Source organism: Larus michahellis, chromosome 3, assembly GCF_964199755.1.
Source record: "Larus michahellis chromosome 3, bLarMic1.1, whole genome shotgun sequence".
NCBI classification, from domain to species: Eukaryota; Metazoa; Chordata; class Aves; order Charadriiformes; family Laridae; genus Larus; species Larus michahellis.
The window spans coordinates 28,502,169-28,515,042 of NC_133898.1; the positions used below are offsets into that span (position 1 = coordinate 28,502,169).

At 38.3% G+C, this 12,874-nt stretch overlaps 1 protein-coding gene across 4 annotated transcripts in view; it reads left to right on the forward strand.

Annotated features, from left to right (window-relative positions):
* USH2A (usherin) overlaps positions 1-12,874 on the forward strand; it is a 394,302-nt gene that overhangs the window by 260,342 nt on the left and 121,086 nt on the right. For all 4 annotated transcript variants that reach the window (XM_074579436.1, XM_074579435.1, XM_074579437.1 and 1 more), the window contains one exon: positions 4,119-4,747. In XM_074579436.1, the coding sequence (XP_074435537.1) occupies positions 4,119-4,747 (629 nt within the window). The remainder of the gene's footprint in view (positions 1-4,118; positions 4,748-12,874) is intronic.

A 12,874-nucleotide genomic window follows, 5' to 3' on the forward strand; every position in this document is an offset into this window, starting at 1 on the left:
TGATGTGAATGTGGTCACCTGTGCCCGAGAAAGATGAACGGAAACCGAAGCAAGAGAAGAGAAAACCTGGTGAGGTGATAAATGGAAGAGAAAGTCATGTGAAATATATGACAGGGTGAATAGCCAACGGACAGAAGAACAAATTAAGCTGAAGTAGTATCGTGGCAGATATGATATGATGATCGTATGATAAATAGTACAAACTGGCCGTGCACACTTACAGATTAGGAATTAGAAGAAGTTTCTTAACTAGTAGGCTGAGGTTCTGGAACCAATGTGCAGTAGAGCAGCAGAGGGCAAAAAGTCTGAATACTCTGAAGACAGCTCTTAATATGTAATTGACGGGGTTCATATGGACTGCATATCATTGCATGAACAGCCTAATGACTTTTGAGTTCTGTGATCTGATGTGATAAAAGATTCCTGTGGTCCCTTGTGCCCAGAGCTACACAATTTGGGTTTTCTGCTGGATACAGTCGGTAGTATATGAAAAACACCACATTTTGTTAATACATATAATTTCATTGTCCACATTCCTGAAAAGAGTAAATGATTCAAGAATAAAAGGCACCGAATTTCTCTTCAGCTTAATGAGAGAGTTTCCCAGCAAATCAGGTATTTCTCATTAGCTTTAAAGGGCAGTAGTCCAGGTACATGTCTCAATATATTAATGAAAGTATAGATTCCCCTGAAATACATCCACGAGAGTATAGTTCCTCACTCCCCCAGTCTGTACAATAAGTAAACAAATGTGTGGTTCTAGTCAGGGAATTAAAAAAGATTAATGACAATTTTGTGCCTTCATTTTAGGTTGACTCTGAACTTTTGAAGCAGATGAGCAAAACAGCCTGCCATAAAAGATAATTTCATTTGCCAAAATGAAACTACCTTCTAGTATTAATACTGTAATGAAACAGTTTGAAATATGAACTAAGAATCTTAAAGAAAAAAATGCCCACTGTTCCGATGCTCAGTAGTTACTTCCATAAACAATTACATTCATGTAAAAAGCTTTATGATTTTATTTTCATCATTGTCAGGCTGAGCTGTGTAGCTGTCATACTTTGCAGTCTTCCCTCCAGTGACAACCACATTGACAACATGTTATACTCCACATTGATTTTACAGTTAAGGAGCTGATTGTGATATATAGGGATTTTAAGAATTCAGCTGAGAGGCTGACTTTTGCCTTTTATCATTCCATTAAAATTTTATAACCATCTTTTTCATGTCATTTCATCCATGAATTCTTACTTTAGAAAGTGATAGCTACTGCTGTGAGCATAACTTTTCTCATGTTCAGAGCTTTTTATTGTATTAGCAAACTATCCCAATTATAGTTAATACTCATGTTTTACATAATTGTGGTGACCCTTTCAACCAAGCAGTATCGTGCTAGTTGATTTGTATATAGAATTAGATGATTCTGCTTGCCATTTAAAAAGAAGCTATACCGAATGAGTGTTGGGGACCAGGATTTAATGCTTTCCCATCCAGTGGGGCCAATTAAGCATCTCTCAAACGTCTTGTTTGAACTCGGAGAGTCTTAAAAGTCTCTCTTTTAAAAGGGCAGTAGGGAATGTGTGGGTAGGTATGCCAGCTACCAAAATATGGTTTTTTGAGGGGAGGGGGAGGGACTAGGGGGACCCAAAGTTTAAGTTTGACAGATCCTCCCATACATTACAGATTGTCCTTAAGGAATACGTCTAAACTCTGGGGGGGTTGAAGTGCAGGTTCAACTAATTACCATGAATGTTTCACCTGTAATGCCAGCAACTTATTGGGTAGGAATAAAAAGGCTTATCTGTTCCCTCACAACAAACTGCTTGATTGTTTGGCGTTTGGTTTTCTTTTGCATTTTCCTCCTGCAGAAGCTTGCAGTATGGCAGTTATTTATGAGGTATGATTAGATAAAATGCAAGCTTGTAGCTCAGCAGTGAATATTATATCTTTCAACTCCCCTCCGTCATTAAACTAGAATTTGCAGCAACTTATTTTCAAGGTCTTCAATTCCAAAGCAAATTTTCCTCTTTCCACTTCGACGCAGCAAAATTTTCGGTTTACAGAATATACATCTAATTCAGGTTTACACCTCCACCTTTCCGTCTTTCAGTGAAGTCTAAATAATGGACCAAATTTTGTTCCAGCTTATGACTTAATTGATTTTGCCGAAGAGTACGTGCAAATAGAACTGAATTGCTCTTTACAACAGACCATCTTTTATACTTGTAAATTCAAAGATCTAAATTAATCCTAGAGTGCAGAAGCATTAAATATAGAACTCCATCCTTATTATCACTGTGAGTAGAACAGGATATGTGATATGAATGAGTTTTATGGAGTTGCTTTGTGATGCATCATATAATGAAAGAAAAAACACTGTTACCTTTCAAATTTAAAAGAAAAAAAAAAAAGAAAAAGCTTACTATCCCAATTTTACATCACTGTTTCCACAGACATCAGTGGAATAATCCTGATTTACTTCTCTATGTATGTAAGAGGAGAACTGGGACTTCTGACTGCTTCGGCTGTTATTCTAAAATATAGGAGGAGACACTCACTGTGCTGGATTTGTTTTCTAGGGTTCCTTTTCCACCTCCACTCCCCCCCCCCTTTCTCTTTTCACTTAAAAATTATCAGAAATTATTTAAGTTCTAATTAAGTAAATTATTCTTCCTATAGAGATACTGTTCCCTGTGGTTTGGACAGCATACTGCTTCACTAGGAATTAAATGATGGTGGTGTTGGCTGCCGTGGAATTCAACATATGCTATGTCGGTGTGTCCTGGAGTCTTAGCACACCCACAATTACTAATGAATTTTCAACCCTTAGCATCTGAAACCTATCCCCCCCCAAATCCCCAAACCTAAAGCTATTTTAAACAATTACTAAATCCAAGTATATCTTTTTTTAAGATTTCAATAAAATGTAACGTTCACAGAAAAATCTCATAAATGTCAAAATCACTATGGGCAGAATAGGGGGGAATATAGTATTTTCTTGATCTGATGTAGCAATTTATAGATTTCAGGACGTGGTTTATAAGAATGCTAAATGTTCTGGAATTACAGCTGTTACTGATCAGTGATTGAGCCAGATTTGTGTTATTGCACCATGTTCTTGCTTGTACCTAGAGAGCAGTAAAGCCTCAATATAATAAAAAGCACCTGCATTTTAAATGAAATTTCAATTGAAAAACTTAACAGCCCTTCAAATTGCAGAATTTAACGCAGCCCAGTAAAGCTTAAATAACACTTTGCCTCCACAGGCTGAGGGTTTTGCATTCAAGGTGACTTGATTGTGTCGCATGGTGAAATTATTTACAATTAAGGAATTTCTCTGGAGGGCTGCAGAGTATTTGCTGTTCCACAACACCTATGCAGGCATATGGTCGGTCTTTTTCAGTATTCATGGAAGCTCCTGAACCTTTATGATAATTGAATCAGTTAGAGTGCTGAGTGGAGCAAGCATAAAACCTGTTAACCTAAAGGTCAGATCTGTGCATTGTTTATTTATCAGTAGGTGAAAGAGCTAAATCGGCAGCTTCTGTCACAGTCACAGTAAAAAATCACCTATAATATTAACAGGGAGTAGATAAATTGCAAAAAATGGATTAGAATTATAAACAGAATGAAGTAAAATATTGAATATATAATGAGAGATGCAGTAGGGGCTTACTGAGCTGTCAAATATGCAGCTTCGTTATGCCTATGCCGTTGGTTGCAATTAGTAGCTAGAGCTCTAGAAAAATATCAACAAAAGCTAGAACTGCAGCTCTATATGGATACTTAGCTGAACACTTTCTCCACATGCTAACAGCATTGATAGGACACTTTTGAGAGACAAGAGGGAAAAAGATGCAGAGGAGGAGGGAGGAAGGTTGGGAGGAGGGAAGGTGTACTTACAGAGCAGCTTGCCTTTGAGAAGAGAGCCATATTCATCCCTTGAATAGCTGGGCCTACAGTTTCTGAAGAAATAGGCTGTTTGGTCGATTTGAACTTCTTTTGTCAATTTGAGCCTCATTTGATGAGTACTGCTTGCTAATGCTGACTTTTACAAATCACAGACTACAAGTAATTTTCCTTTCCTTTTTTTTTTTTTTTTTTTTCTCTTACAGAACCTGGACCTTTAGATCCACCGCTTGTTTTGAATGTTACGTCAAGGGCAGCAAGTGTCACCTGGCAGCATCCTTTAAAGCCAAATGGCATCATCACTCATTATAATATTTTCCAAAATGGCCAACTGCATGCTACAGTGCTAGGAACTAGGTCTAACTGCACTGTAGAAGACTTGCATCCTTACACTGTCTACGTGTTTCAGGTAGAAGGATGCACATCTAAAGGATGCTCTCTTTCACCCGAGACCCTAGAAATAAAGACTCTTCCAGATGCACCTGAAGATATTCCTGCTCCAGAGCTGTATTCTGATACTCCAACTTCTGTGGTCATATCCTGGCAACCACCTGCTCGCTCAAATGGTTTGGTGGAAAATGTGACAATAGAAAGGAGGGTGAAAGGAACAGAACAAGTATCAACTGTGGTGACTCTTCCTTTCAGTCAGTCCATGAGCTACATTGACCAGAGTACTGCTCTGAGCCCTTGGCAGAAGTTTGAATACAGAATGCTGATGAGCACTCTTCACGGAGGCACAAACAGCAGTGTGTGGTCAGAAGTTACCACTAGACCATCAAGACCTGCTGGTGTTCAGCCACCTGATGCAGAAGCGTTGGGACCAGATTCAGTTAAGGTAGGAATAATTCTCATGGCCTCGTGGCCCTAACATGTTTTCCTTGTAGCAACTGTTTATTTAAGAGAGACATCTACTGGCTGAGCGAACAGATTTCATTGCTGCAGGGGTAGTTGAATAATTAGTGTCTGTCCTTTGGCTCAAAAGCGTTAGATCCGTTTCCGTTTTTTTCCTTTACACCGGCCTCTGGCATTGTACTCCAGTTCATTTTCTTCCTTACACACCGGATGTATTTTCAATATTAAACTTGAATGCTTACTTTAACTCCCTAAGCAGATCAGAAAATGACCTACTACCTTCTCAAAAATTTCAAGACTTCATCAAAATGCTAAGAAGTAAAAAGATTTTTTATGTAATTATCAGTTTTTTAAAAAAATAGCTAATGAAGAAAAAAGTAGCATTGTGGTTCTCCTGATTTATGAAGGAAGAGTCTTACAGGACTACCTAGGAAGTTTCAATTATTCACATCGTTCTGTTGGGAATGAACTCTAGAGGACAGGATAACTACCATTGTTTTGGCTTGCATACAAACTTCATTCAAGGGAAATTAGTGTAACCAAACAAGAGGGATTTTTGTAGCTTAGAAGCCTCTTTTGTGTAAATACACACATGCTTCCATGGATTCAGTCTTGTACTAATGCCAAAAGTATTGGTACAGTAGCTTGCTCACCAGAGCACAAAACAAAGGACATTTGCATAAGATTGAAGTTCATCTGTTAGATTTATTATTTTTGGTATACATTGTATTTTCAAAAGGTAAACAGAGTGTTGTTACCAATGCAGTCTAGATAATTTAAGGGTATGAATTTAAGCAGTAAACCAATGCTGATTTTTTTGCTTTATTCACACATAATTTTAAGCTATGAATAAAGCTATTCAGCATTAGACAAAAAAATCGTGAGCCTTTAAAATTAAAATTCCTTAAGAATTGCATGTTACCTCCACGTTAATAGCAAATGAATTTAGTAAGCATACAAGGGTTACTGTAAGAATTAATAATGATCGACCACTAGTAATTGTGATGAATTCCCAGACTGCTTATTGAAGATTTGGGCTATCTACTTCCAGGACTCTGACCCCTGTGCTTCTCTAGATGTATCTTGCTACCCACCACGATTTATAGTAAAGCGTTTTTCACGGATTTACCAGAAGCAGCAATGCTGAGTAAACAGTAGCCCTAGTTCAATGGTAAGCTTACACACATGTCCACATTATATTGCATGAGCTTTTACACATTGGCTTCAACTCTGAGCACAAAGAAGAAGTCACTGCAACCTTTAATGCTTCAGTTAATGTGATAAGGGCATAATAATTTTATCTTACACATATTTTTTCGTTCTCCAAGTGCAGTCGTCACCCAATCCTAATTTTAAAAGCCTGAGAGTTATCAGAGATCTTGTCGTTCTTTACTGGATCTCTTTTCTTGAGATCAGAGGTGTATTCTCAGTTGTAATTTTATTGTTTTTCACTCAGCTCCAAGACTAAGTAATCTACCAATACTGAGAGTCAGTTTGATCATTTATTTATTTATTCTGAAACCTGAAATCAGTCAGTGCAGTCTTGACTCTGTAATAATTTAATTTCAATCTAACAGTGTATAACAATGCTTTTAAAATTTGTTTTCCTTTCTTGCTAAAATGTTCAAATGCCTTTTTTCCTTCTTCTTCCCCAGTCTGTCATTAGCATTCAAAGCTCTTTAAAGCCCTTTAATGTCTACATTGTATGACCTTCTATATGAGTGGTGGTCATATTTTGTGTCACTGCTGCTCTTTTAGTCTCAGGATTGTTTTTTGCCACCTGGAGACACATATTTGTTTGGTCTGCTAAGACTAACTTCTGTCCAAGATACTGAAGCCTGAATGTTTTTATTTCCACGACTCAGCTTTAATATTAATTTTTCTTGATTTTAAATATTTACGTTAAAATGTTCAAAATAATTAAAGGTGGCAGCGTTTAATTTAGAAAACTGACTTAGGTAGAGGCCTTTCCAAATATACTCTCTTCTAAGTATCTGTCCTTCAGCAAAAATTCTCTCTCTCATTGTACAAAGTATTGGTATCCTTTGCTGATACGGACATAAATTCTTCTGATTCATCTAGTATTTTATTTTACTTTGTGTTGTTTAATTTGATAGTCATTGTAATGGGGGAGAGTTGGGAATACTTGGTACAGTTCCTGTGCAGAGGGTATTCCATGGCTGAGGTGTTACTTTGCTTCTGGTTTCTAAGATTCTAAGACTTCTTAAAAATCTTAAAATTTCTCCTACTTGTCCAGGACAGTGAGAGATGAATTTATTTTTTTAGCTTTTATTATTATTATTATTATTTATTATACCTTCAAAAAATTGAAATAAAGTTATAGGTGCAGAAGAGCTCATTGTGCATGATTACTGAAGAGATTATGGACAATGATTGCTGCTCCCAGTGGTTTTCTCGCCTTCTGCTTGTTTGCAAATGGGAGCACCAGAGGAAGCGACTGGGATTTCATCTTACTTGTTGGTCTTCTTACAGGTCTGTCAAATGGATTAACTTGCTAGTGGTAGTGATGTTTCCTTCTCTTCAATTTTATGGCAAGTTCACATCAGAGTAGTAAGACTCTGAGACCACTCAGTGGGCTGTGCTGTGGCGCTAAGGTTGTCTTGTGGTCCATGTGAATGTTCTGCACTAGGAGAATACAAGAGGAACAAGGTAGCACCTGTTTTAAAAACATTTGGGTTTTTTGCCCTGCTCTTTCAAACCAGGGTGTGGATCTGAATAGCCGCTCTGCAGACTGCTTGTGTCCCTTCGCCCCAGAAATATGCTAGTTTCACAGGCAGAACGACTGTGAAGTATTGTGCAAGGTTTGCCACTTAGTGATTGAAGTTTTCCTGTGTTGAAATAGAACGGATCTGGTTTGGGATTGCTTTACGTTGGTGCTTTTAAACTCTTGACGAGAGTCCCAGAAAGGCACACTTTCCCTCCGGAACAGATCAAGCCCCCCACACGTGCAGTGCGTATATTACCTATGTAGCGTGCAAATCAAATTTATGGAATCCGCCTGTGCTGTACAATGCACTCGTCTCATTCAGTGTCTGTGATGGTAACTCTTAAGCAGAGACTGGAAAACAAACTGTCTCTTTGGGAGGGAGATTTTAATTACCTCTTGCCCTAGAGAGAGCTGTCCTCCCGGGTTAGAGCAGAAAGTATTGGAAGGGCACTGTGGGAAAGATTAGCGAGAGGCTCCTTTACCAAGCCACGGTTGCAAATCAATAGAGGCTTTCAGCTGTCAGTGCAACCAATCCCTAAACCATGAGCGCAAATATTTACTTCTACTGAAAACAGAGAGAATTTACAAAAAAAGAGAAACATATTTCCATTCCTTTATTTAGTCATAGAATCAATATAAATGATTTGAGGATGTGGAGAATTCAAAGTGCTCCAGGATAGTACTCACTTGAGTATACAGCTTATTTTCATAGACCAAAGCTTTCACTCTGCAAGGAGGAAAATATCAGCACAGCAGGTCACTCTTGGCATAAACACTTCTGATGTGTATGTGCTCCTTTAACATTTAATTTTAATCAGGATGGCCCGATATCTCTCCATAACATTTAGCTTGCTTTCTTTTGTGCAACAGAAAGTGTAAAGCTGTCGATAATTTTTAAAATACCCATTTCTGTGACACCTGCATGATATTTTTTAATATTTGCTGAATTGATAATGTTCGTGGTAGCAGAGTATACTGCGCAATAAACTGCTTTTGTGGCTGATTAAATGCCAAAGTGAAGTGGAGGTATTCAGCAACTGCAAAAGCCGTTTATTTAGTATATGCCAATGCCATGAACATTATTCTGTTACACAAGATTTGCTATACCCTAATGTACAGAAGTATAAAAGAAATTGTTTCCTTTTCTTGTGAGGGTTGCAATTGCTGTTCTGCTTCAATCTCACACTTCACACTGATATGACATTCGGGAATGTAGCTAGGTTGACTGGGTTGAGGAAGAGGCTGGTTTACACAGAGAATAATTATTTAAAGGATTTCTTTGTGTAGGAAAAGCATTATGTGTCTGGGTATGCCGAATTAAACTAACTGTAGTATGCAAATTCTCCAACTTTGGCCGTTTAACTTTCGATAGGAAGACTTCCCTTTCGCTGCTGTGGTTCTCCCTTGAGGGCTTTGACCTGGTAAAGACAGCTGTAGTCACGATTATTTGCTTAACTGGAGACTTGCTGATGCATGTTTGCCTGTGTTGTTCTCCCTCACTGACCAGTGTGACCAACTGGACCTCTGATAGATAAGAAGCTGCAGCCATTTCCTGTCATTCTTTGTGTAACTTTTTTCTCAAGATGGATGTTGGCCTGAGCTGTGTGTAATCCTGATGTTTCTCTGAAGGGGAAAGGATTTTTGTTTTCTTTTTGGTGCCTAGGTTATAAGAGAATGATGTCATTCTGGTTGGATGAAATAAGTACCTCATTGACATATAGTTCTTCTGCCATACTATTCCTTCATGATAACATCAGTTACAGAAACTTCCTGACATTTGATTAGATAAAAATGAGGCAAATAAAAAAATTATGATGATTTCATTGAATTCTCTCTTAATATATTTTATATATGTTGCTTGCTAGAAATGAAGGGCTGTGGTGATTCTGTAGCACTAAACTGTCATTCTTTCTAACTCCTTTTTTGGCATATTAATGTCATATTATTGATTTCCTAATGATTATTTCTTTTTTGTAAGTATTTCCTCATGACTCTTCTGATGGAGGAAGGGTTGTAGGCTCTTTAATTCCATTGTCATTCATGTTTGTTGTTATCCTCAGAGATGACAATCACTTAATTTACAGTTCACCTGCCATTCTTTTCTTTGTATAGAAGAAGCTGCAGCAGAGAAAGCTGGTATTCCACCTACAGGTTGAACAATGTCATCAGTTTGCTGTCCACAGGACCTTCAAGAGTTGCAGTCTGCACTCTTTCTTTGCAGAAGATTATCATTTATTGCTACAGAGCGATAAACTTTTCTAGTAGCTATTTCTCAAATTTACTACTAATTTGTATACACAAGTGAGCAAACACAAATAAACAAGGCTCTATTTTTATAGTTGTCTTCTGTTCTTCATTAGCCCAGAAGCTGGACAGTGGACTGCTAAATGCCCGTTCTGTAGAAAGGCTGGGACTAAAATATGCGGGAGAAAGATTTCAGCGTCTGGAATGGATACCACTGACACATTTAAAGCAATATATCCTGTAGTTACAGTTTGAATATCATCCATGAAAAGGAAGGTGTTTTCTTTATCCATTTTCCACTGCCTATGGAATTACAGTTATAGGCACATGTTCTGGAGTTGGTTTTTGTCTCACACGTTAATGTTTGCTGTCCTGTGAAGTTGCTTATGATTACAGAACGTTGGATGCAATGGTAATAACTGTGGTCACTGAAGCCGGTGACTAACAGAGAGGTGCTCCTTCAGTGTTTTACCTCTGCAGATCACTGCGTGGTAGAGATCTGTGGTAGAGGCAGTGAAGACCCTTCGACTCTTCCAGGTTAAAACCCCCTGTTGCTATTTCATTCTCAAAATGCTTCGGACTGCAGTTACCTAAGAACATAATTTTGAGAATATGAACAACCCTGGTACCTAAGCCTTGTATGCTAAAGATGCAGTAAGCACACATAGCAACTTCACACTGGGGAGAAAAATGTTTGGACTGTACTCACTACACTTCCAGTTTTATGCAGGTATGCCCGGTGCATTGGGGAAATTGCTTAGGAGTGATCAATCCTTGTGTGAAGATTGCCTTGTAATGCTGCTAAGGTCAGTGAGACCTTGGTTTATTTGCCACATAAGTGCTGCTTGAGTGACTTAGGATACTCCAACACTCATAGGAACAACCTTAACTTGCACACCAGAGGTTTTCCACATTTTAGGACTGTGATTTCTTGTACAGCTTGCTCATTTGGTACAGATCATACAGTGGGGTGAACTAATCAGGGTTTCATCAGCATTATCCCCCGGCCTTTGATATAGCTTAAATGCTTTAGTGTAGTAGGTGTATAGGATCACAAATAAATGTTCTTTCTGGTTTTCCACTACTCAAGCTAAGTGCTTCTCGAAGTTTTTGTAGTAGCGATCTGTTGCTGCAAACTTGATCACGCCGTTCTTCTGTGGTAGTGTTTGCTGAAGTTGGATGTAATTCATGTGCAAAGTGTATGAGAATAATTATCAGTGACCTCTGTCAGGATTTGCTTTTCTGGTGCGATACTGGCTCTTGATTGAATACCACTGTAATTTCTGTTAAGACAGATAAGAACTCATGAGGAAATTCATCTCCCAACTACTTTTAGGGGGGCTGGGGGACTGGCAGAGGACTACAGTCCAGTGGCTGGAATGCAGAATTAGGGTAGCTGGTCTTAGTTTTCAGTTTTGCTTCTTTCTGATACGTGACTTAGTCTGGGATTTAGTCTTTTCATCTGTAAAACTGGAATAATAATACTTGCAATTTGAGACTTACAATGTGCTTTGAGACCAACAGTGAAAAGCTCTCAGTAGTGTATTTATTACATTCTGTTTGTAGATGTTACAAGCAGTAGCTAGGAGAAATGAGAATAAAATGAAGCCAAACACTCTGATATAAAAGCTAACTGTTGAAGCCAGGCCTGAACTAGTAAAATAGTTATGCATGTGCCAATGTCTCTCTTCACGTAGCTCAGAATTAAATTGCAGGGTTCCAACTGCAGTCAAAAAAAAAAAAAAAGAAAAGAAAAAGATTTCCAAGGTTATAACTGTTTAATGGGGAGAAAATGGCTAATTTCTGTCTCTTTAAATTTTGTGGTGGAGAAAATAAGGCGCTTTGATCTTTAAATGACAGCTTCCAGAGTCATTACATTGAATCAGTTAATCTCTCCCAGTAGTTACCTTATTCTCTCTTCCTCATGGGCATCCTCTTTCATGGTCTGAGTGCTGAGCTTCAAATCAATGAACAAACTGTTACTGCTTCCAGCACAGCCTGGCTAGTGAGCTTTCCTGCTTTCATGCATTGCCAAGCTCTTACCTCAAACCTTGGCACATCAAAGTGGAGAAGAGGTCCGGTAGTGCCACATGTGTGTTAACCAGCCTGGCTCCATCATCTTCATTTACACTGTATGGGTCAGGCAGTCCCTTGCCTCTTGACAAGAGAGCTTTGTCAGAGACTGCATGTCCTGTCGTTCCCAGGTGACCTGTGTAATTCAAAGCAGCTCAAGTGACGCAGCAGTGACTGTGAGTATCCTTGGTCATCTCTTTATCTAGTTTAAAAAAATACTAACAAAAGCGCTAACTGATCCACGTATCTTTGTATGAGATATCCATGCCCAGACAAAATAAGTTGCATTCTGTGTTGTGCTGCTGACTGAATATTCTTTTTGTTCAGCCTGGTTTTCATTTCTCTTGGGCGGGGAGAGAGAAATTTCCCAGTGTAAGCCCTAGAAAGCACCTATATTATGTACAATATGAGATATTTTACCTGCTAGTGCACAGCAAATGATGTGAAGTAACACCTGGGAGTTTTTTCAAGTTTTACCAGCTAGTGCACATGCTGTATAAAACCCAGGAGCTGAAGTTCTGGAGCAGCGTCTGTTCTCCTGCCCATGTTATTAATCTGTTCCTTTACGTGGAGGGGTTACAGTATATGGTGAATCTTGTGCAAGTTCTATTAGAGTAATTTTGTGGTTTTAGACATAAAAGTTAGGCATCTAAAATGTAATGTAATTAAAAAATAATTCCTCCTCTCTTCCAGGAAATAAACAAGATTTGGTTTTGTACAAGGTGAACATTTTTAGACAATTTTCTCTTCTGAGAGGGTAGTACCAGGAATCTTCCAAAGCATTTGACATATAGTTCTTTTAGTAGAAGCCACCTTGCATTAAGCAACAAGTAAGAGGGGTTTTTTTCTCTGATAATGTCAGTCCTACTTTATTAATATTCCTAAAAAAGACCTTGAATATATTATCTTTAGTCACACTTCACGGAGGCAGAATTTCAGGATAGTTGCTACACCTTAAAAAATTATAACATAATCATGGTTGTAAATGGGTGTTTTGCTGTAGTGTGTCAGACTTTAAAATCTTCTGTGCTTCTTACAGCAACTTCAAAGATACATCCCTGAAAA